Source organism: Mandrillus leucophaeus, unplaced genomic scaffold (assembly GCF_000951045.1).
Source record: "Mandrillus leucophaeus isolate KB7577 unplaced genomic scaffold, Mleu.le_1.0 Scaffold763, whole genome shotgun sequence".
In the NCBI taxonomy this organism is placed as follows: domain Eukaryota; kingdom Metazoa; phylum Chordata; class Mammalia; order Primates; family Cercopithecidae; genus Mandrillus; species Mandrillus leucophaeus.
Window position 1 is genome coordinate 1,714,761 of NW_012108286.1, and position 26,237 is coordinate 1,740,997.

Consider the following 26,237-nt stretch of genomic DNA (forward strand, 5'->3'; position numbering starts at 1 on the left):
AAATCAGTTATAGGTTTTCTCCCATAGCCCTCTGTGTTTTAAAAAGTCATTTCTCTCTCTTATTCTCTCATCAGTTGACTTGTTAAGATTCACTATTTGAGTCATTAATCAACAACTATCTTATACGTTCAATGTTAGTGGGCTGTTGATCCAAATCTGTTTGAGCCCAGTCTAGGTGGGTCTCTGGGACTTACTTGGGACTGGTGTAGTCTTTAAGAAGACCCTTGGAAAAGTAATTTAGGACCTGGGGATAAGATGAGGACTTGGGTTTATTCTGAATAGAACCCAGAAGGGTCCCAAAGGCTATAGACCAAATTTGTTATTTATTTATTTTAAAGGAAAATACATTCAGTTGAGTCTTCATTGACCCATTTTCCATACTTATCAAAATGGTCAGATATGTAAGTCCTTAAGATATCAGGCCATGTTACTTAATAGTACTGTTAGTTATAAAAATTTTAATAAGTATCTAACTCAGTTTTTAAATTTGAGCTTTATTGTCCCCTGAATAATACATAGCCACACTTGACGTTCACTATTACAGAAGGAATTTCTTCCCATTTCTTATTTCTTTAGGGGATTATGCATGAGAGCAAACCCTTCTTCGCTGTGCAGTTCCACCCAGAGGTCACTCCAGGGCCAACAGACACTGAGGTATGTTAGAAAGATGAGGCCTATTATGTATGTAAAAAAAAAAAAATGTGGAAATTCAAAAAAACCAAAATAATCACCCCAGATGATCTTGAGCAGAACATTCTCAAGAAGAGTGCTTTGGTAACACACATTTTGTATTAAAATCTCCCCATGAATGTCACAGAGGAAATTTTTATCTTTTTTAAAATTTAAAGTGGGAAAGCCCTTAAGAAACCCGAAGCGATGCTATTTTTATTTAAACCCATTATCATTCTAATATATTTAGTTCTGAAATTTACAATTGTTGTACTATGCAAATGAATTCCCTATTGCTCTCTCTCGGTCTCATGACTGAAATGAAATTTTAATCCCCCATCTGTGACTTCACAAAAATCCCTATGGCAACTGGTTGTTTAGCCACTAAGGGAGAATAAACAGCAGCAGGAGAAGGAGGGGAAGGGGTGTGCAGGGGAGAGAGGGCATGCATGCACATACATAGATAATTCAGACAGCTTCAGAAAAGAACCACAAAGAATGCTTAGAGGAGTTTTGTATTTAATCTAAATATTTTCACTTTTTTTTGTGTGAGCTCTTAGTTCATTTTTCAAGCACATCTTTCCAAATAAATTCTTCGGGTGACATCCAGAAAAATCTGAAGTCTATTATGACTTCCCCACACCCAGGGACCTCCAGTAGCAAATCTTCATTGTCAGAACTCTCAGAAATGACTTCTAGGTAAAATGGGGAAGAGAATAAGAGCTTTCTTTCTGCAAGCTCTGCTCTACTCTCTCATGTCTGAATTGCCTTTTTAGATATCTGTATTTTGTTCTTGTTTTAATATTATTAGGAAATACTGATTCTTAATAGCCAAAATCAGTATTATATTACCAACCCATGATGAAACTCATAAATCAAATTTAGTTATGTGTATCATCTAACACATGCTAAGTAGTTTTTTAATTTAAAATTTAAATTAGCATATATTAGTACTTTGGATTAGGAACATTGCAATTAAGATATGTAATAATATCCGCTATCACATAATTCTTCTTTTTTGTCTTTCCAATAATTGCAAAATGAATATTCTTTGCTGTAATTTGTCATATCTAGTGAAACAACAGAAGTAAATCCTTTGGCAAAGTTTAAGAATAATCTCAGAAATTGTTTCTTAGAGCTGATAGAAATTTAAATTTAAATTAGTATTTCTAATTTCCTATATCTTAAGTGATATAGCTTCAATTGTTATATCCACCTAGAATTTGATTTAGAAGAAGCAAATGATATACAAGTTGCCGTAAACTTGGCATTCTCAGAAGGCATCTGATATGTTTATTGCTTGTTGGAAACTTCTTTTTTATAACACTGGAGGTGAACAGAAGTGTTTATTCGATTAAATTCTTATACTAGTAAGATATGTAGTTATTGACAAAAAAGCCAAAAAATACATATGTTATACTAAAAATTATTTGTTGCTTATCTGAAATTCAAATTTAACTGGGCATCTTGTGTTTTATCTGGTGAACTTAAGAATTTTGAAGCTTCTAACTAGTTAGTTATATTTTCTTCTAGTACCTGTTTGATTCCTTTTTCTCACTGATGAAGAAAGGAAAAGGTACCACCATTACGTCAGTCTTACCAAAGCCAGCACTAGTTGCATCTCGAGTTGAGGTCAGTATGTGGGCTTGTCTTTGGTTTATGAATTTTGGATTGTCCCTATCATGTGATGATTTTTAAAAATTGAATGATATAAGGTATACTAGTGTTTAATAAAAGATGACTGAAAGATTGTAATAATCTGTCATTTTGTAACTAATTATTTGGTTCCTTCTTGATGATGTTTTGTGGAACTTTCATGGTTTAAGTTAAAATAATGTCTTTTCTAAAGTTTACTTCTTCCAGAGTAGTTGTAATAACATAACAAAGGATAGAGTTTAGTTTAGAATTTATTTCCCATTATCCACAAAGCCATAGCTCTATGTAAACATGAGCTACATTTCAGACTACAGAAGCATTATAGATGATAGAGTTCTTTTTGTTTCAACCAGAATACCTGTTATTCAAGGATTAACACTTGAATCCTTAAGTTGAATATGTATATTAGTGTGATAAGGTTTTTACCCATTTCCTTTGTAAACTGTACACTTACGTCATTATTTAAAATTTAGAAGGATGTATGTGTATTTGAAAAAATACCACACATAGATGTATTTATATATATGTACATATTTTGGGATATTTATATATGTTTAATAAAATGTAAACCTCTTCCAAAAATTTTTTACTTAAGTGAAAAACCTTAATAAACTTTGGAAATCATATTGAAATTAGAGATGTTTTAAATTATTAGTCTTTTTCCCTATCTATTACATATTTTTCATAACATTAGACCTTAAATGACCACATAAACTCAGACAATGTGGTTTGTCTTCTCCACTCTTGAAAATGCCTTATTTTCCCCATTTTAGCAGTAATAACAATGTCGTTTTCTTATTGCTTATAGGTTTCCAAAGTCCTTATCCTAGGATCAGGAGGTCTGTCCATTGGTCAGGCTGGAGAATTTGATTACTCAGGATCTCAAGCTGTAAAAGCCATGAAGGTGAGAGAATATGATCTTCGTTAGAATTAATATGCTTCCTTTAATGAGTCTAATTAGTATTTTGTAATTTAGATTTATGACACTACCTCTTTTCAAAGTTGCTGTAATTATTTTCCTTAACTGTGCCTTTATAAATCTTGTATTAAAGAAGCTTGATCACGAGCAAGAATTTCAACTTTCTCAAATGTGCACATCTGTAAATTGAGGTTAGATTAATCTCCAAAATTATTTAGGTTACTGCCTACTTATAGTGAAAACATATATAAAGCCACATTTATTGATGCTGTTTATTTCTTTTGAGGCAGTGAGCTTTTCAAATATACTTGTCTTTTATGTGAAAGAGAAATTTTGGACATCTTTGTTGCTTTAAAATCCTTCAAGTGCTCTACAGGATGCTGTGGGCATCTCTGTGGTTGAAATGGGAAACTCTGGTTGGAGGAGCAAGGGCAACAGTACATTTTGTTCAGGTTTTAGAAATTATTATCTGTCACTAGGGGACACAGTTCTCCCATCAGTGCCTGGGAAATGGGATGATATGGCAACACTTTCAAGTAGAAAAGAGGATTTGATATACAGGTGTGGAAGGACATCCTCCCTGTTTCTTTAAATCCTCTGGAGATCTCCCAACACTTACTGTAGTAAAATAAAACTTCAGAAAAATTCTATTGCATATTTAAGGTATTTCTCTTGAGGAGTTCAGTTGGTAACCGTCATCGTGCTAATCAGGCCATTCAGAGGCAATGTGAGCTCTTGGTGACATTGCCTCAGGCTTTGCAGTGTAAAGCCATTCACCAGAGACCAGGCTAGTAGAGGGCAGCATAGAATGGCAGCAGAAGACTGGGACAGCAAACATGGGACAAACAGTTGGCCAAAGGTTTTCTTTTTGTTAATATTCTATAGTCAAAGATTTTCACCTGATGGGTGTCTGTTGAAGGGGTAGAACACAGTCTCAATGACTTTACTCTTTTTCTCATTTGTTTTCTTTTTTTTTTTTTTAATACTCTCCTCCATTCACGTACATGCACACTCACATATTTTTTGGAATACATTTTCAAAATGATGTTTCACTTCTTTGTATTATGCTTTAATTTCTCATTAGATAATTGGAGACTGTCCAGTGGTTTAGATTAGTTAGAACACAATCTAAGTGTTTTCAGAGTTTAGAATACATTTAACTAGTATACAGTTTTTATTCTATTTGGGAGTTTTACAAATAATTAGAATTTTTATAGTTTGTATTTTAATGTGTTTTACATCAACTGGGTAAAGTTATACATTTTTAACTAAAGAACAGGAATTATTAGATTATATTTTGATCACTTAGAAAGTTAATAACTAGAGATGAATTTTTAAACTAAAAATATTATAATTGGCGCATATATTGTAACAAGAATTAGAAAAATAAAATGATTTAAAATTAAGATGGCTTGAAATAAGTTTTAAAATAAATGAACACTCATGTGTATGTATAGGATCTTTTCCTGTATAATTTGACTTATAAAAAAATCACCATATTCATTGTATAGCACATTCAGAAAAATACTTAAATATACTAACATTTGTCACTTTTCTTTAGTAGTGAGGCTTTCTATAACTTCTGTTGCTGACGTGTTGTCAGTTGGGACTCAATTATTAAAATTCATCCCATATTATAAAAGCATTTGCTTATCTGTTTGTATCTTCCTGACATTTTATTAATAATATTACTCTTAAAATCTTGAGAGATGACTCATATTGAGGAAAGAACATAGGATTTGAATCATAACACTTGAATTAGAGCCCTAATATTGCCACTTATTAGCTATATGACCTTTAGCAAGCCATTTAACCTTACTGAATCTCAGTTTCTTCATCCAAAAGGTTGAAATCTCTTTCATAGTCTTGGTATAAAAATCAAATACATTACTAGAAGTACATTACAAGCATTAAGTTACTATTTGAATTTAAAGCAGCATAAAATATATTTAATGTTTTATTCAGATCCTCCCCAAAGATATGTAGGGTTTTCAATAATAATTTCTATACCTTTATCTGAATATGTTGTTGACATTTTAGGAGAACTTAAAATTGATCTGCTAATGTATGAAATAATTAGAACCATCTGGCTGTATTGTATAATAATTATTTTGCTAAGTGTCACCCTCATACTGGTTTATAATGCAATTATCCTTAGTAGGCTACAAAAAGAAGTATTTTGAAGGTCTCTCCTGATGTAGGGAATAAGATCGAGCTATGAATACCTTCATATAGATATATGCATACATACACACACACAGACACACACACAGACACACACACATGCATGCATGCACATACATAGTTTTATTTCTTTTGCCATATGGTTTTTAAAATATAATATGTACAAACAGTTGTATAATGTTCTTTGTTAAAGCACTACAGCAAGCATGAAAATCTGGAAAATAAATGGAAACCAGCAGAAGGCTCTCAGTGCTTCCAGCAAGAAGGGAGCACATTATTCTGCATTTTAAATGTACATTCAATGTTCTTCTTAGACAAATAAATAGAAGGGGGAGCAGCTTTATTTGACTTTTATTTTAGGTTTGGGGGTAACATGTGAAGGTGAAATAAGATCCTTTTTGAATAAGGAAGTATTGAGGGAATTCATTACCACCAGGCTTGCCTTACAAAAGATCTTGAAAGGAACACTAAGTATAGAAAGGAAAGACCGCTACCAGCTGATACAAAAATGCACTTAGACACACAGACCAGTGTCACTATAAAGCAACCACACAAACAAACCAACATAATAACCAGCTAATAGCACAATGGCAGGATGAAATCCACATATCAATACTAACCTTGAATATAAACTGGCTAAATGCCCCCACTTAAAAGGAATGGAGTGGCAAGCTGGATATAGAAGCAAAACCCAATGGTATGCTGTCTTCAAGATACCCATCTCACATGTAGTGACACCCCTATGCTCAAAATAAAGGGATAGAGGAAAATCTACCAAGCAAATGGAAAACAGAAAAAAAAAAAAAAAAAAAAAAAAAAAACAAGGGATACAATCCTAATTTCAGAAAAAACAGATTTCAAATGAACAAAGATTTAAAAAAAGAAAAAGAAGGGCATTACATAATGGTAATGGGTTCAATTCAAGAAGATCTAACTATCCTAAATATATTTGCACCCAACACAGGAGTACCCAGTTTCATAAAGCAAGTTCTTAGAGACCTGCAAAGAGACTTAGACTCCCACACATTAATAGTGGGAGACATCAACACTCCACTGTATTAGACAGAACATTGAGGCAGAAATTTAACAAAGATATTCAGGACCTAAATTTGACATTGGACCAAATGAATCTGATAGACCTTTGTAAGAACTCTCCACCCCAAAACAGAATATACATTCTTCTCATCACCACATGACACATACTCTAAATTGCAAGCAACTTTCATATTGCCTCTAGTTCTATTTTACATTTACTAATTTAAAATTTTTGGAATATGTTATTCTTTTAAGGTTGATTGAACTACAGAGTTCAGTAATATTTGTGGATCTCTAGACAAATTGTATAGAAATGGTCTCCAGCTTTGTCAACAGTGGCAAAGATCACCTCGTGGTGATCTTCATGAGGCAGTCAATTCGTTTGTATAGTTTCATTTTCAAGAATGTCTTCATTTCTTTCACCAAATGGTTGTCTTCCTTTAACTTCTATTTACATGTCGTATTATGGATCTCTACAGCCCACAGATAACCTAAAAGCTTAGTTACCCCATGTTTCTTTATTTAAGTGTTGCCATTCTCTTCTTTAGAACATATATTCATGTACTGGATTCTTTTGCTTCTTTCAGGAAGAAAATGTTAAAACTGTTCTGATGAACCCAAACATTGCATCAGTCCAGACCAATGAGGTGGGCTTAAAGCAAGCCGATACTGTCTACTTTCTTCCCATCACCCCTCAGTTTGTCACAGAGGTCATCAAGGCAGAACGGCCAGATGGGTTAATTCTGGGCATGGGTGGCCAAACAGCTCTGAACTGTGGTGAGTTCTTATAAGCTTAATTGCAGAGTTTTGACATATGCACTGCTGTGTAACATATTTTATTTGAACTCATCTAACAATTGTGCTTTGTGTGTTCATAAAACCTTTCCTCTAATGTGTGAGGAAGCAGTTAGCAAACAGCCACTTAAAATAGTCATATGATGAATATTACTAGTTAATTTCACAAAATAGCTGAGAGACAAAGAAACCTTTCACTTTAATGCTCCAGAGTAGCCAGTAGGTTTCTTAACTTTCTCTACTCTATCCCAGGATATTGTTTTTCTCTCTTGCTATTGAGGTGTTGAGAACTATTATGAACGAAAAATGAGAATTAACATTAGTTAAGTGCTCTTAGGTATCAGCCCTGTAGCATTTGCCTCTCAAACATGTTTTCATAATAACATAGATCAGTCTTTCTACTATTACTACATACATCTTCTGAGTCTACTGCTTTGTTCTCTTTAAAATTCTTCAGATACCATCTCACACCAGTTAGAACGCGATCATTAAAAAGTCAGGAAACAACAGGTGCTGGAGAGAATGTGGAGAAATAGGAACACTTTTACACTGTTGGTGGGACTCTAAACTAGTTCAACCATTGTGGAAGACAGTGTGGCGATTCCTCAAGGATCTAGCACTAGAAATACCATTTGACCCAGCCATCCCATTACTGGGTATATACCCAAAGGATTATAAATCATGCTGCTATAAAGACACATGCACACGTATGTTTACTGCGGCACTATTCACAATAGCAAAGACTTGGAACCAACCCAAATGTCCATCAATGACAGACTGGATTGAGAAAATGTGGCACATGTACACCATGGAATACTATGCAGCCATAAAAAAGGATGAGTCCACGTCCTTTGTAGGGACATGTATGCAGCTGGAAACCATCATTCTCAGCAAACTATCGCGAGAACAGGAAACCAAACACTGCATGTTCTCACTCATAGGTGGGAATTGATCAATGAGAATACTTGGACATGGGAAGGGGAACATCACACACTGGGGCCTGTTGTGGGGTGGGGGGACGGGGGAAGGATAGCATTATGAGATATACCTAATGTGAATGACGAATTAATGGGTGCAGCACACCAACATGGCACATGTATACATATGTAACGAACCTGCACGTTGTGCACATGCACCCTAGAACATAAAGTATAATAATCAAAAAAATTCTTCAAATCTTTGGAACTAGATCATGAATAAGAATCTCTTTAGCTAGTTTGGGTAAGCAATTGGTTATATAATTTGTATGTCAAAAAAAAAAAAGAGATAGGCAAAATTAGATGGCTAGATAGTGAAAACAAACCATTTTGATGATAATTTTTTAACCCAGGTAGGTACTCATATATTTAGGATTTTTTAAATTATAGAATCTCATTATAGAAATGGACTTTAGGAGGAAAGGGAATATATTGAAATCTTAAGACTCAGTATAATATTATGACGTTTATTAATAAGGATAAAAATGATTTTCAGAAGATGGTAATATAAGTAATAGTAGCATCAGTAACATATTTTGTCAGACTATCTTCAGAATTTTTATTTCAATTTTTTTCCCTAAGTGCAATTCTATTGTAGACAGTGGTAACTTCTTGGATTTTAAGATAAAAAAAAAAATAGTTGTATAGTTGTATTCAGTTGCCTGCTAAAAAAGGCATAAAATTTCGAGATTTTAAAAACTAATCCTATTTGGTTCTTGTTTAGGAGTGGAACTATTCAAGAGAGGTGTGCTCAAGGAATACGGTGTGAAAGTCCTGGGAACTTCAGTTGAGTCCATTATGGCCACGGAGGACAGGCAGCTGTTTTCAGATAAACTAAATGAGATCAATGAAAAGATTGCTCCAAGTTTTGCAGTGGAATCGGTAAGGATTCTTTGCTTTGGAGAAACGAGGGCATTAATTGTCTTGGGTTGTAGGGAGAATGATTTTTCATGCCTAATAATAATAGTTAAGATGATTATAGTTGTATGCATTTTCTTCTAGAAAAGTGTTAATAGTTTAGAAATATTGTATATTAATTACAGCACTCAATGCTGAAATGATAGGTATTAACATTTTACTTTATGAAAAGAAAAACCTAAGTCCAGAGATGAAGTGGTTTATCAAGGCTTGAAGTGCCAATGAATCTCCGATCTCCTGAACCGAAACTCAGAACCATATCAACTTGCAATACCAAAGCAAGTTTTACCTTGTTTCTGGGATCAGTCACACATTTTGCATGTGTGAATGCCCTGCAAATGGGAAATTGGCTTTAAATTTTTTTTGAAATAAAATAAACATTTTAGAATAAAATGGATCCAGTCAGTAAAATGACTGGAAAACCTGTAGTTTCGATATTTAAGAAAGATAGATTTACTTTTCTATTGTTTATTTCCATTGCTTCTTATGCCTATCAATAAGCTATTACCAATTATCAGGAAAAAGAATCAACTCACTTTATATCTGTTTTTGCCCCTGACTTTATTTTTGACTTCAGGCTTATAGTTGGTGAAGTGAGGGTGCTAAGGCCAGTGTTAAATGCAACTTCTCCATGGTAGAAACAGGCACGCCCTTAGGAATAAAGCAGGTACTGCTGGGACAACTAAAAATGGGCTCTGTATGTTTCAGAAAACAATGCTACCAAGTATCTTTTGTGTTACAAACTTGTCAATCAAATAATCCCAGGATAACTCTGCTCCACAATTTGGGAAGCTCTTGCCATACATTTATTCTTTCATTGCCAGATTTAATTATGTCCTTGCTTCCCCAGGATAAGAAACAGGCATATGGGAAAGGTGTAATTACATTCCCATTGGTAGTGTAATAATATTCCATGACAGAAAAATATAGCCACCATATGTTGTATTCTGTAAGTTAAAAAAAGAATTCCAAGCTTCTGGGACTATTCTCAGACTGAGCCTGAAAATGAAAAATCTCTTTATACACAGTGTTCCTAATGGTTTATTGCGGTAACATCAAGTTAGCTTCAGCAGCAGAGAACCTGGTTTCATTAAGACAGAGACTTTTAAGCTACATGTAAAAATCCAACCATTCAATATGGCTCCCATTCTCAAATGAATGATGATTATTTCTGCTTTGACCATGGTTCTGTTTCAATAGGACAGGACAAAATTTACCACAAAAGTATATTTCTTAAAAGCTATATATATATATATATATATATATATGTGTGTGTGTGTGTGTATATATGTGTGTGTGTGTGTGTATATATATATCTCCTCTCTTCTAGAATTTTACTTAACATTTGAATAACAGCATTTGCTTTTCATAATGTGAGGGAATAATAGAACATTTCCATATTCACTCTCCCCAGATAAGTTGGTTTACCTGATTGCCAGACTCCCTTGGTGTGGTCTATTCTGCCAGTGTGCTCAGCTTTTAAAATGTTGAGTCCTTGTTCTTGTTGACAGATTGAGGACGCACTGAAGGCAGCAGACACCATTGGCTACCCAGTGATGATCCGTTCCGCCTATGCGCTGGGTGGGTTAGGCTCAGGCATCTGTCCTAACAGAGAGACTTTGATGGACCTCAGCACAAAGGTGTGTATTTTTGTAGACAATATTCTTACCAACCAAAAAAAACTGACTTGATATATCTTTTCAACTAGAGAGAGTTATGTAGATGAGAAATTACATTTTCTTTACTTATTAAATCATGATCATGTTCTCCAAAAGTGTCTTCCAAAAGATGATACTTCTTTTTTTTTTTTTCGAGACGGAGTCTCGCTCTGTCTCCCAGGCTGGAGTGCAGTGGCACGGTCTCGGCTCACTGCAAGCTCCGCCTCCCGGGTTCATGCCATTCTCCTCCCTCAGCCTCCCAAGTAGCTGGCACTCCAGGCGCCCGCCACCACACCTGGCTATTTTTTTGTATTGTTAGTAGAGATAGTAGAGATGGGGTTTCACCGTTTTAACCAGGATGGTCTCAATCTTCTGACCTCGTGATCTGCCTGCCTCGACCTCCCAACGTGCTGGGATTACAGGCATGAGCCACCGCACCCGGCCAAGATGACACTTTTGAGAGAGTAGTGCAGTGCAACTGTTCATGCCAGGATGCAATGATAAACCACATGGTTCCAGGTAAACCAGTGGTCACTTCACCTCAAATTCCACCTTTATAGTACAATCTATCGACTTCAGTAAGATGAACTTAATTCAACTCCTTCTTCCTTTGTTTCACAGTCTACTCCCAAATATTTAAAATGCTAAAATATGTTTTAGTGGTTAAGGAAAAATAGGACATAATGTCTCATTTTTAATTTTTTTTTGAAATAATGTGGCTGGCATGGATGACATCCAGAAAGTGAAACAAAGCCCATTGAGTAGTTTGACTTTACTCAAAATTAAGGTGTCTAAAATATACATGGTATAAACCTCTCAGTACAGTAAATGACTGAACTCCACCAACTGCCATATATTCATAAAAACATGAGAGATTTGAGGGTTTATAATTTATTTTCTTTTTCTTTTTTTTTTGAGACGGAGTCTCGCTCTGTCGCCCAGGCTGGAGTGCAGTGGCCGGATCTCGCCTCACTGCAAGCTCCGCCTCCCGAGTTTACGCCATTCTCCTGCCTCAGCCTCCCGAGTAGCTGGGACTACAGGCGCCCGCCACCTCGCCCGGCTAGTTTTTTGTATTTTTTAGTAGAGACGGGGTTTCACCATGTTAGCCAGGATAGTCTCGATCTCCTCACCTTGTGATCCGCCCGTCTCGGCCTCCCAAAGTGCTGGGATTACAGGCTTGAGCCACCGCGCCCGGCTATAATTTATTTTCTATCACAATCACTTTAACATATTAGGAACTACTTTTTTGCATATTAGAGGAAAACCCTTGAGAAAAGTAAGATATGCTACAAAAACTAAATTAGAGACTAACACAGAAAAATATGCTCCAGGAAAACAGAGACTTTCATCTATACTCTTATTTCCACAAAACAGAACAGTGCGTGGAAATACCAGGAGCTCAATAATGCCTTTGAAGAATGAGTACATGTGCAGCCAAGAAACCTGCGTAACCTACATGGCAGTCATAGAAGTGAAATTGACAGAATTACTGTGAGGGCTATTTTGGGGATTATTTAGGAAATAGTTCAAGGGCAGCTTATTGCTTTATCTTTACTTACTTTTTGAACTGAAGTGAAATGAGACCCTTGAATTGTTGACATAGAATTTTGAAAACAGGTAAGTACAATTCAGCATATTTAAATAACTACAATGGCAGACTTACATATAAATAACTTGGGTTTCATTTTTCTAAAGTTGTGAAAATTACAAAAAGGGAAACATACCTAACATAAATGTTTCTTGTTTCCATCCTGGACATATGAATCATGTATTTAAAGCAAAAACATGCTTTTGAGGATGAAAAGCTTATTTCCTCTAGCATGTTAGATGCTCCAAATATTTTCAATATTAACAACTTCATAACTGCCAATAGTGGCAATGCATACTTTTTCTCTATTATTTTTTTTTTACTCTATAAAAAAACCAATCTGAATACTGAACTTTTCATGTAAGAAAGTTTATAATGAAGAGAATTTTGGAATGAGATAGTTTTCAAGTATTTACGTTGTGCTCAAATAATCAATAGTCGTTTAAATGGTTTTTCTTGTTGGAAAAAAAACCCTCACTCTTCCCTTGAGAATAATTAGTTGTATCATTATGTCCTAAACAATCCCCTTATTCTCTTGAGGTTATAGTTAGCACCATTAAAAGCTGCATTAACTTACCCAGGTCCCTAAGTTAACTTTTTGTATAAAATCAAAGACTTTAAAACAGAAAAATAAAAACAAGCTGAGAAAACAGGTGAAGATAATTTCAATTTTCCCTGTATCTAAATACCCGTTTCACTTCTTTATAATGCAAAATACTTTTCCAAATTTATACCCTTTGTTTCCTAGATTTCTTCTTTTAGCAGGCAACCGGAATGACAAATTAATCATTATTAAATTGTTAACATTGGCTACTGATTTTTCTAACCACTTTGACAACCTCATCGTGGACAGCTGTGGGGACAAATGTGTCACATTTTCAGTTGCACGTGCTGGAGCCTGTAGTGATGACTGAAGTTAAAAAATCATATTAAGGCACATTACAGAAAAACTTACATTGTTATTATTTTAATGCCTATTAATAATTTCAAAAAATTCAAACAACTTTCCCTTTCACTGCCACTCCACATCAAATATATTATAAGACAATGACACATTTCTCTCTTGGATTATCAGCCACTGCATGTCCTAAGGTCAGAGATTACCACTTTCCTATTTTGGGTTCAGTATTCTACCCATTGTGGGTGTGCCATAAATATGAAACGATAATTATGCTAATTCATGTATGCTAATTCATATCTGTCTAATCAGGCATACATGATATATGACTCAGAGTATTTAAGCATTTAGGCAGTGATTAACCATAATAATAGTCCCATATGATTCTTCTAATTCTCAAGTTTTACATGCCATCTTGGCTAACTGTTTACAACCATCATCATCTCCTTTCTCCTCCTCATCAACAGCAACTAACTTTTATTGTGTGTGTCACTGCACAAAGCACCCTCAGCTATTTTAGAGAGAGCCAGAGTCTTTAGACTTATTTTTCCATATTTATTCACACTTATCACATTTTCTGGTTTCACAGAAGCCTAGCTGCTGAAATAATTTCATTTCCCTCTGCCTGATTGCTCAATTATTTTCTCTTTTTCCTAAATTAGTTTGATTTAATGTCATATCAGCACTTTGAATGGCAAGCCTCAATAATGTAAATCAAGCATATTCACTGCAGGATGCTATTCCTAGTACCTCACTGATTTTCTGACACATTGTGCCTTCTGTGCAGGAGAGAATGGAGATGGGGTTTGAGAGTTCAGTGCTGACCAGGATTTATGCCAGGATATTTTGCCAAATATCCTTGTTGAAGCCAGAGATTTTTCTTACTCTTTGATATCTTTTGTCACCAATTTCTAGGCCTTTGCTATGACCAACCAAATTCTGGTGGAGAAGTCAGTGACAGGTTGGAAAGAAATAGAATATGAAGTGGTTCGAGATGCTGATGACAACTGTGTCACTGTCTGTAACATGGAAAATGTTGACGCCATGGGTGTTCACACAGGTAGGCAAAGCATATTCAAGAACTATAGCAATGCTTTCAGCTCATTTTAGCAATGTCTTTGATGGCCATGGCAGTCTTTATAAAGTTGCTGTCTTTAAATTACTATTTCTAGTAGACAGACTAGTGATAACATTTTGGACAAGTATAGTATTTTACAGTATTGAAAATATTCTCACATTTAATTTGATGTTTACACAAACCCTGTGAAGTAAGGAAGATATTATTATACTGATTTAATTGAGGAAAAGCCAAAGCAACATGGTAGAAATAAGATCCATAAAACCTGATGTTGAAAAATAAGAAGGGAAGTTGAGAAGGTTTAAAGCAGACTGAGATGTTAGTCACCCAGTAAATGAGAAAATAGGCACAATAATAGAAATAAGTTTTTCAGGGAAGTACGCTAGTTAGATAAGAGGGCAAAGATGATAACTTAGGATTCAAAAGTGCTAAATTTGAGGTGTGAGCAGAACTGTCAAAAAAGGGAGTTGAGAATGTGGAGATGGAATTTAAGAAATAAAATAGAAATAAAGAAATTGATACAAAGACATTGGAAACTGTTGGCATAAAGGGGATCATTGAAGTCATAGGCATAGACAAAGTATTCAAGGGCATAGGTATAGAAAGAGGAGAGAATAGGGTTGAACTTTGAACTCTGGGAAACATTTAGATTTGTAGGGCAGGGGAAAGAGGAAGTATTACTGTTGAAGATAGAAGGGGAGAATAAAGAGTTAAGAGGAAAATCAGGGTAGAACTGTAACAACTAAGCCAATGCAAGAACTATTTTATCAAAGAGCTTTGTTTTTGGCAGTTTCAAATGCTATGCAAGACCAAGGCTGATTAACTAATTTGGCTCTTTTGGATGTCCAAGAGAACAATTTCATTGCAAAGTCAGTTCTGGGAGCTCTGTTGAAAGGAATTATATGGTATCGAGTGGTAAGCAGAATTGGCAAACTTTCAAGAAGCTCATTTATGTAAAGAATGAGAGAGAAGCTTTGTATGGTCCTCTGACAACGTTGGGAGAAGACTTCTGGAGGCAATAAAGATCTGACCGTGTTTGAAGGCAGAAGGGATGGAGACTAAGATTGCAGATATAAGGGGCTATGATGAGAGAAGTGAGGATGGAAAGGGATGAGATACAGAAAGCCAACTGATGAGCCAGTCTGAGTGATAATATTCTATGAAAGGAAGAACTTGAGAAATAATTTGAGACGAACAGCAGGGAAGTTGAAGTCATTCTAGTAAGTAGATGATTGAAGCCTTGATAGCTACTTATTAGATAGATGAACTTGGGAAAAGTTAGAGAGGTTTCTAAAAGTACTGTATCAGAATAACACGGGGAAACAGGAATTGGGGGAATACTTGATTTCACATATATATCCCAACAAAACCTCAGACTGTTCTGTGTCTTACATCATGCAAGTAGAGGTTAAGTCGCTGAAGTTGGCTATTTCAATATGCCACCAAGTAATGAGTGATTCTTGGATATACAGGTGACTCAGTTGTTGTGGCTCCTGCCCAGACACTCTCCAATGCTGAGTTTCAGATGTTGAGACGTACTTCAATCAATGTTGTTCGCCACTTGGGCATTGTGGGTGAATGCAACATTCAGTTTGCCCTTCATCCTACCTCAATGGAATACTGCATCATTGAAGTGAATGCCAGACTGTCCCGAAGCTCTGCTCTGGCCTCAAAAGCCACTGGGTAAGACCAGAATAATTGACCATGAGTTTTCAGATTCTTTGCAGACGGAAATGAAAAATTGACAGATAGTGGAAGACTGTGCTGCATTTACAAACTATGTTCCCCTTTTATGTATGTTAGCTCCAAATCATTTATAGGACCCTGAGGACATGATTATTAATGAGCTTGTTGCCAGATTGAGGTAAATGATACTGCTAGCTGGCTTTGTTTGCTAGCTAATCATAAATGAATCAAAATCTAGGTGGCCAAAGCAAGCTGTGAAAAATCTGCTTCTTAATTGCACTTTGCAGATGTTGTTAAAAGTGCAGATTAATCCTTAATTTTAGTTTTCAACTGTTTTCTTCAGGTATATAGCCCTATAGCAAATAGTTGACAGAAAATATAGTTCACTTGACTCAAGCATGCAATACACATTACTTTTATTTTATCAAAACTCCACAAGACTGAACAGTGTGGAATTTTTTCACAAGTAAATGTTACAACCAAACAAATCTGCTGTCTATGTAACAGCCACTAGCAGGCATGATTGGAGGGAAAGTTAATCAAAACCTTTTGTTTCTAATAATATATTTAGCATCTTACACTTAAATTATGGCATTTAAATGAACAAAATATTTACTTCTTTAGATTTTTTTACGTAGTTCCACAGCACTGCATGGAGTGGCGAAAGGCATGTTGCCCTCTGTGTAGCAGTCACAATTCTGCATTCTCATTTGGTTCTTCTATTGACCACGTGATTTGGGGCACATCACTCATAGTCTTTATCACTTTCCTCATTTGTTAGATGGAAGTTGTACTAAAGAACTCATTTTTAATTCTATAGTTCTATGAATTTTTTTTCAAACAAAATAACCCAAACTGACATTCTGGATAAAGACAGCCAAGTTCTCAAAGTGTTAGTTTTGTAAGGAGTCCAAAGTTCAAAGGCTACGATTGAGGTAAATGATATAGCTAGCTGGCTTTGTTTGCTGGCTAATCACAAACGAATCAAAATCTAGGTGGACAAAGCAGGCTGTGAAAAATCTGCTTCTTAATTACACTTTGCAGATGTTGTTAAAAGTGCAGATTAATCCTTAATTTTAGTCTTCAACTGTTTTCTGATTGAGGTAAATGATATTGTTATCATTTATAATTTGGAGACAGAGCAAGGACCCAAACTTGAAATGCCTGCTCCCGTGTACTAGCTAACTCCACTGTCTTCTTAGGTACAGATATGTATATATTTTCTCAAAAAATATTTTGCAGATTCTCATCTTAGTGGAGGTTAAACACAAATGGAGGTTAAACTTTATTTATCAACAAAGCTATTGATTTTAGGTTGAAGAGGTGAAGGTTGAGATTTGTAGCAATGCATGTAGAGTAAATTCTCCTGTGACCTGTGCTTCTATACTTTGTATCATGACTCCTATTTTTCCGCAAGTGGCTACTAAATATTGATGCAGAACAGAGAGTCAAGTGTCTTATACCCTGAAGTACAATAATACCAGAAATTTTAAGAAAGACCAATTTATGTTTTGGTCTGTTTTCAATAATTGCTCAAAGAAAAAAAAATTGTCTTCTTTTCATAGCTACCCATTGGCATTCATTGCTGCAAAGATTGCCCTAGGAATCCCACTTCCAGAAATTAAGAACGTTGTATCTGGGAAGACATCGGCCTGCTTTGAACCTAGCCTGGATTACATGGTCACCAAGATTCCCCGCTGGGATCTTGACCGTTTTCATGGAACATCTAGCCGAATTGGTAGCTCTATGAAAAGTGTAGGAGAGGTGAGTCCTTGGTTCATTAATCTATTTTCTTCTTGTTCTCAGTTATTTTGTCAAATTTGTGACACCATTCACAGTGTTAAAGTTGCCTGGATACTGTCAACACATGGACAGTGTTAAAGGTGCAATTGACAGTGTTAAAGTTGCCTGAATATTAGCATACTAATATGCCAACAGTCTTTATTTGACTGTTAACGTATTACAAATGTTACATGGCCATTTTGCTGGATTTGAAGGCCTTCCTGTTCAAAAGGTGAGGCCATATGTCTGGGTATATAATATAGATACATATATGAAAACACATTCATATATATATAACTGAGTTGTAATATATTTTATAAACAAATCCAGAAAGTAATATAGAATATAATATATTAAAAGAGACCACTGAACTGAGTTTAAGAATTCAACTTTAGTCCATTCATGCAAACTGTGGCTTTAACTTCCTGAGACCTCATTTCCCACATCTATAAAAGAATAGGCTGGACTAGATCATCTCTCAGGGTCCTTCTAGCTCTAAAATTCTAAATTGATATGAGCATAGTGGATTATTAAGCCTCCTTTAATTATACTAAAAAGTTCTAAGCTTTTAACATCTTTAGAAGATTTTTTAGAATGTGCTGTGTTATACTATTTGAAATTGAAGTTAGCCTTTGATTATTGCATCTTCAAAGATGCAGTATTCTTCTGTGTGGGAGGAAAGAAAGGAATTCATATCTTTGCGAGATTCACTCCCTTGCCTCCTTCCACCAAGTCCTAATCATTTTATGCATCCAGAAGGTTTGGGATAGTGGAGAAAACGTGAACCTCGGAACCAGCTGGACTTGGATATTACTCTTGGCATTGCCACTTATTAGCTACAGACTCTCAGGCAAGACACTGAGTTTCAGGATCCATACCTACAAAATAGAAATAATAATACCTACCTTGCAGGATTCTTATAATACCCCCCTTAATAAATGTAATCCATCATTATTGTTATTATTAAATTAGTATTCATAAATGTTGCGTAGGGGTAGAGGTTTTAAGTGCAGAAGTATGAACAAATCTCAGTCTTTCTCTATCATTTGTCTATCTACCATTTATCTTAGTTTATCTGTATCTCATCTCTGTTTCTGTTGTGGCCAGCGTGGGAGCTTTTAGTCTATGTATCTAAGCTGGTTAGAGTACAGAGTAAAAGGCTTATGACATCTTGTTCCATATTGTTCTTTATTTGTCCCATAACACAGATGATAGGCTAAACCCAGGCCAGCCATTTCAGAAATGCATGTCACTAATCACAGAAAATATAGATTAAATCTGTCACCAATACAGGGAAAAAGAAAAAGAAATGTTTTACTGGTCAATCATATTCACACATGAAAGGCAGAATTATTACATTTTGTCTTCCTTAATTTGTAAGATACTAATGAAAGATTTTAAAATAATTTTGTTGTCAAACAAAAAATAAAAGGTCAGGTGGAGTTTTGTTGTCTAACACCTTACATTTAGTTCAAAAAGTGAGCAAACATTTCCTGAATTCTTACTACATGCAAGACACTGAGGATAAAGAAAGAATAGATTATAGGTAATTGAGATACATTGTCTGCAATTGGTAAATTCAGAATATCTAAACTAACACAAATATATGATGAATTATTAATCTCTGGTAAATATTAAAAGATAGTATTTATATATAGGTGCTATGAGAATATAGTAGAATAGGGTTGAGGAAGCCCATTACAGTCATTCCACTGAAAAATGTGAAATAGTCACTCAAGGAAGGTGCATTTTAATAGTTTAGGGCAAATGTGGTGGGAGGATGACTTGAGCCCAGGGGGTCCAGCCTATAGTGAGCTCTATGGTGCCACTACACTCCAGCCTGGGTAACAGAGTGAGAACCTGTTTCAAAAAGCAAAAATATATAGAGAGAGTATTGAAAAGCACAATTTTTGAGCAAACATTTATAGTTATATATTCCTTTATTATATAAGTATCTTTTTTTAATGGATCCCATGTATCATTATATAGAGTTGCTTAAGAATAATAAAAATATATGGAGAGTTACTTATAGAACTAATTTCAGCCAAATTTTAAATATGTAATACCTCAAATTTTCTTAAATATACCCAAAATATTTCCTTAATTTTACAGAACCATAAAATGTCTGATTTCTGGCAGTCTTTTCCATGCCCAGGCTAGACAATCTATAAACATATTGTCTAACTCTTCAAGATACCACTATGACTTGCAAATTGCATATCTGAATTGCGTTAACAGGTTGTTTATTCCTGCTCTTGTGAATTTTCCCTTATTTCTAATTAAATTTGGAACAGTGTGAAAAGGTTATCTGTTTGGCTTTAGTGATCACTGAATATGTATCTTGTCACATAATTGACATGAAGATTTCCTAAACTGACATTAGTGGTAATGTGAGTCTATTTGAGGAATCACAAAAGTTTACCGAAGATAGCATTATGACTGCTATTATTTTAAATTGGAGACCAAAAATGCATAGCAATCTATTATTCTATGAAAAGATTCAAAGACAATATTTATCCAGTGGAAATAACTGGGTAGGTTGCAAGATCAATTTAAGTTTAGTTCTGACATGCAACTTGTCCAAACTAAATCACCACATAATTTTTCTAATTGATTAGTGTAAGATGAGCTGTAAAGATTGCGGAAAGACACATTGAATTTGTCATAGGAAGTTTAGTCTCCTCCTACGTTCAAAATCATAATCATCAGTATTTGTTATGACTCTCAAGGTTCTATTAATATTAATGCTTAGCTATAAGGAAAGCCAACCTGTCTTGAATACTGACTGATACTCATTTACAAATAGTTCTGTTTTTGTGTTAATATATTTCTGGTTTCTCTTTATTTGCCTTCCATTCTAAAGAACATTTGCATAAAGCAAGATCTTACTAAGAAAAGGTCTCTATCTTCAACTTTGAATTTCTTATTTTAATACTATGGTCCAGAGCAGATACAGGTGATTTCCTCATCAATCTCAGCAAATACAGCTGAACTCCCTGAGTGGTAAAAGACTGACCTAATGAAGATACATTATACCAAAACCGTGGAGAAAGTGAACGAGGAAGAAAAAAAGGATCACCTTTTTTTGAGAGGCTTTGTGATATATTTTTTGTTCTTGTCTTATGAAACATATTTTACATCCAGTTCAGTTACAAATTAAATAAGCTCTTTCTTTCAGTATGAGATCTTAAATATGTGTTACAGGTCATGGCTATTGGTCGTACCTTTGAGGAGAGTTTCCAGAAAGCTTTACGGATGTGCCACCCATCTATAGAAGGTTTCACTCCCCGTCTCCCAATGAACAAAGAATGGCCATCTAACTTAGATGTTAGAAAAGAGTTGTCTGAACCAAGCAGCACCCGTATCTATGCCATTGCCAAGGTAAGATGTTACAAGGGGCCCAGAGCTACTAGTTGTTTTTCCAGAATGTAGTCAGTCTGGACATGAAAATAAAACTGAATCACAAAGTGGTTTTAAATCAGGGATTTTTGGAAAAATTTTAATTCTTTTATATTATTAAACTGGAAATGTCTATAGATTTCATTAGAGTCTTCTACAATTAATTATAAATTATCATTTTTTATTTGACTTTAAGCCTGGATTTAAGGGCACGTTGCAGTTTTAAAGGATGATTAAATAGATAAAATGTCCCTCTTTTTAAGTATACTTAGTACTATTACTCTTAAATAGATTTGGCAATGTTGACTTGTCCTTTCCTATTAACTTTATTACATGTTCCTTGAATGTGTAAAGTTGTATTGTAGAAAGGAAGGTGCATACAATAATGTCCCTTAGTATGTGCTACTTGAGTCTAGAATAATCTTAATTTATTTGCTTCTCTTTCTGTGTTTAAAAAACAGCAACAGACTATAAAGGGCCCCATGATTATAGGGTTTTCCATGTAATTATTTTATTGGTCTTACTTTCAGGAAAAAAGGCTCTACATTTCTCACTTCCCTCCACTACTTGCTTCTCATGTAAATTAAATGCCATGTTAATCTCCTTTCATATTTACTGTGCTTAGAGTTTTGAAGTTTCAGCTCATCTGATTTTATAAAAGGTGACTTGGGCAGCTGGAATCTGTCTGGTCAGAAATCCCTGAAAGGCTTTTTGACATTTAAAGAAGCACAAGCATTAATCCTCCAACAGTATCAGACTGCACTGGTTCTACAAAGCTCCACTGACCATTGTGTGTGTGTGTGTGTGTGTGTGTGTGTGTGTGTGTGTGTATGTGTATGTCAGTATGTGTGTGCGTGCATGTGGAATGAGTAGATGAAAACATGAACTTTCTCTTTAAAGGGATTCCCATCTTTGTAATTTGCCTGTGGAGAAACAGAAAAATGCTGTTAGTGATTTTCAACTGATCGCAACTTTTATGTCCATATTTTGAGTCCTTAAGAGACCAGAAGGAGAGGAAGGGATATTTCCTTCCCTCCAATGCATATTCTCCTCACTCTTATGGTTTCTAAATGGAAAATATTTAAACCCTACTGAAATTCTGGGAGTTGCTATTATCTCTTGATGGGCATTTTCCCATGTTGAGTTTCAAGGTAATTAGAATTTTTCTCTGGTGCTGGTGGGTGGGATAGCAGTGATAAGAAGTTATTTTAGAAAACCATTTCACCTTCATCATTTATTGCCCCTATTTCAGTCTTTTACTTAAGAAGCAGCTCATGACATTCATATGTGTGTGTGTTTGTGTGTGTGTGTGTGTGTACATATGCATATAATTTTTTCTCAAAGGACAGTAAATAGATTTTTTCCTTAAGTCTAGCAATCATGTTTCTGCCACTTTGAAGGAGATGAAAAAGGAAAGCATTTCCAAGTTCCCAGCTAATCTGTAAAACTCAAGCAAATCTCTCATTCTTTTCTAACAGACTTATAAAGGACGAGAATCTGGGAAAAATGTGTGGAGGTTCTTTCGTTCACAGGGTACCCTATGTATGAACAAGAAGTACAGGGTCTGCGTATAAATTATGATCTGTTCAAGTGCTGGGAGAAGGAACTGATTTCTGTTTGTTAGAGGTCATCATTACTGTTCATTTCCACAGCAACCAGGAACTTGGTGATTTTGACAAAGAGTGTAAGGACCGTGGAGGGCTGAAGGGGAAGAAGAATGAAGGGAGTGTGTAAATCTTTGCTTGCTTTCATGATTCTTAGAAAAGAGCAACTTGCTCTGAGGTCTGATTTTTACAGCAGTCTTATTTCAGGATGACTGGATCATCACCTCTTTTGATTGGGGCAGAATGCAGGGTATTATTTTTGATTTTTGGAACATTAAAGTAACCGTAAACTTGTTTGGGGTCATTATAGACTTCATTACAGCGGTGTTATATAGCAAAGCTGCAGTGCTTGGAGATGAGGTCTTAGGACTGGCAGGCTCTTGCTTGCTGTTAGAAATCATGGATTTTTTTTATCCAGTCTATCATTAATGGGCATCTGGGTTGGTTCTAAGTCTTTGCTATCACGAATAGTGCTGTAATAAACATATGTGTGTATTTGTTTCTATAGTAGAATGATTTATAATCCTTTGGGTATATACCCAGTAATGGGATTGCTGGGTCAAATGGTATTTCTGGTTCTAGATCCTTGAGGAATTGCCACACAGTCTTTCACAATGGTTGAACTAATTTACACTCCCACCAGCAGTGTAAAAGTATTCCTATTTCTCAACATCCTCTCCAGTATCTGTTGTTTACTGAGTTTTTAATGATTGCCATTCTCGCTGACATTACATGGTATCTCATTGTGGTTTTGATTTGCATTTCTCTAATGACCAGTGATGATGAACTTTTAAATGTGGCACATATACACCATGGAATACTATGCAGCCATACAAAGGATGAGTTCATGTCCTTTACAGGGACATGGATGAAGCTGGAAACCATCATTCACAGCAAATTAACACAGGAACAGAAAACCAAACACTGCATGTTCTCACTCATAAGTGGGAGTGGAACAATGAGAACATATTAGCACAGGAGGGGAACATCACACACTGGGGCCTGTTGGCAAGTGTGGAGGTAGGGGAGGGATAGCATTAGGGGAAATACCTAATGTAGATGACGGGTTGATGGGTGCAGTAAACCATCATGGCACATGTAAACCTATGTAACAAACCTGCACCTCCTGCACATGTATCCCAGATCTCTCTCTCTCTCTCTCTCTCTCTCTATATATATATGTTCATGAAAGAAATCATGAATTTGACTGTAGTTGTCCTTTCCTTCCTTCCAGTGAAATGACTACAGGATTCTAGGCCCTCCCTCACTGTATGTGCTTGTGTGAAAATCTCCTTTGATCTGTTAAAAGTTTCAGTAACTTAAGGTTCTCTCTACCTCACAGTGTTGATGGCCAACAGCTAATTGTGCCTTTAATCGCTTAGAAAGTAAGACGGAATGTTAAGTCTTTGGGAACCTGACTGTAATTACAGGGAGAATTAAACAAGAGAAACATCAATTGACTTAGGAAATGAACATGGCTTTGAGTATTTCTGTTAAATGTCATCTTACTCTAGTCAACAAAATTATGAGCCATGCCATAGCTCAACAATTATAATCATGGTCTCTCTGATACTACAATTATGTAAAAGCTGTAAGAAAAGTAAGCTCCCTGGGCTGAAATATAATGGCAGAGTTACTAGTTACATAATATTAATGGATCTTAAAAACGCAGTGTGCTATTCTAAAATACGTTTTCCTGGAATATTTTCTGATTTTTTTCGCTGGGTATATGTACATATACACATACATACATACAAGAATAAAAATAGACATCTTTTAGTACAAAGATTTTGGTTTTGAGAGTTTATCTCTTCTTTCAGTTGAAATTTCTACTCAGCTTAATGACCCATAGTTGTAGTTTTACTTTTGAGAAATTGCTAAAGTGAGCTTGAGGAAGAGGCTGAGCTGCCTATCAGAACAGAAGTTATTACTACATTGTTTTGGAATATATTAGGATTTTAAAAAATGCCTGCCTTAGCACAAAAATCACGGTGACTGATTCAAAACAATTTTTTTGTTTGAAGCCATCCGTGAGGAAATATTCTGGAGGAGTAATGCCAAGCCAGATCTGACCCATAAATTCTCACTGACTGTTGTATGTTTGTGTGAATGTGGAGTGAGGTGATAAAAATATGCTATCTCCTACAGGGTAACTATCAACAATACAAGTTAAGTGATCATTATAGTAATTCTAGATTTTCTTACCAATTTGGCTTAACTGTAGTTTCAAGACACTTTTTAGTTCCAAAGAGATGTACCAAATTTAGGGTATAATGGGTAACATGATCAAATAAAGAGGAGCGACTCAAAACCTGTGAGGAGATTTTTCTGAGAACACACCGCTCTGATAACTCAAGGCAGGCACCTCCTCTGTATACCATTTGTGGATACAGTTGGCACCATCTTTATGTTTATTGGAAGGAATGTCAATAATGTCAGTTTCATGTTTCGTAACTCAGTCTGTAGTCTCAGACTCTCTAAATAACACACAGAGGCATGACTGCTATGTGTTTTCAACCAAATAAGACATTTAGAAAAATGTTTGCCAAAGAAAGTATCTCTTCTCCTCTTGGCAGGCCATTGATGACAACATGTCCCTTGATGAGATTGAGAAGCTCACATACATTGACAAGTGGTTTTTGTATAAGATGCGTGACATTTTAAACATGGAAAAGACACTGAAAGGGCTCAACAGGTAAGGCAGTGTTGCTCTCATTCATGCCAGACACCTTCAGTGCAATTTTTGAAGAGTATTCTTCCTACTCTTAAGCATTTGGTCAACATTGTAATTCAAAGAGGTAGATAGTGCCAATGTTGGAAAATAGTACCTGCAGCCAGGAGACAAATGGCAGGTTTTTTTTTTTTTTTAGATGTTTATCTTTAGAAATGTATCCATTAATCTTTTTAATCATCTTCTATTCCCACCCTTGTCATCAGACATAGTAAGAAGGTCTCTTGAATGCACAAAATTGGTATACATTTATGAACGAGTATTATTTAATTATGAAATACTTTCTAGATTTAAATTTTATTAATCAATTAAATGAATATTTCTGTTTTCTAAAAATTTTCTTCTACATTCTGAAGTCTGTTTTTCCCTTTTAATATCAATCTATACATTGCTGTATATTGAGGAGAAAATGTATTCCTTTTGCGTTCTACTATTTTTAAATTAGGACATTCAGTTCAGCATACAAATAAGCCACATTCAGGTTTCTCTCAACAGACGCTTTACTTCTGACTAATTTACATTTTTACCTCCATCAGGGCCAATTATTTTTAAACTTCACTTTATGTTGAGAATATTTTGATAATGTAGGTGCCTTAAAATCTGCTTTTAAATTTTTCATGGGAAAACTGTTTGCTGGGGCACCTTAGGCTGATGAAATCA

At 35.3% G+C, this 26,237-nt stretch overlaps 1 protein-coding gene across 3 annotated transcripts in view; it reads left to right on the forward strand.

Moving 5' to 3' along the window:
• Window positions 1–26,237, forward strand: part of CPS1 (carbamoyl-phosphate synthase 1, mitochondrial) — a 196,055-nt gene that overhangs the window by 113,001 nt on the left and 56,817 nt on the right. For 2 of the 3 annotated variants that reach the window (XM_011966550.1, XM_011966549.1), the window contains exons 12-22: window positions 577–654; window positions 2,203–2,301; window positions 3,134–3,229; window positions 7,051–7,240; window positions 8,960–9,117; window positions 10,665–10,793; window positions 14,213–14,357; window positions 15,848–16,058; window positions 17,627–17,825; window positions 21,048–21,224; window positions 25,423–25,541. In XM_011966550.1, coding sequence (XP_011821940.1) covers window positions 577–654; window positions 2,203–2,301; window positions 3,134–3,229; window positions 7,051–7,240; window positions 8,960–9,117; window positions 10,665–10,793; window positions 14,213–14,357; window positions 15,848–16,058; window positions 17,627–17,825; window positions 21,048–21,224; window positions 25,423–25,541 — 1,601 coding nt within the window. Of the gene's footprint in view, window positions 1–576; window positions 655–1,048; window positions 1,369–2,202; window positions 2,302–3,133; window positions 3,230–7,050; window positions 7,241–8,959; window positions 9,118–10,664; window positions 10,794–14,212; window positions 14,358–15,847; window positions 16,059–17,626; window positions 17,826–21,047; window positions 21,225–25,422; window positions 25,542–26,237 lie in introns of those variants that run through there. The other variant, XM_011966551.1, reaches the window with a different exon arrangement.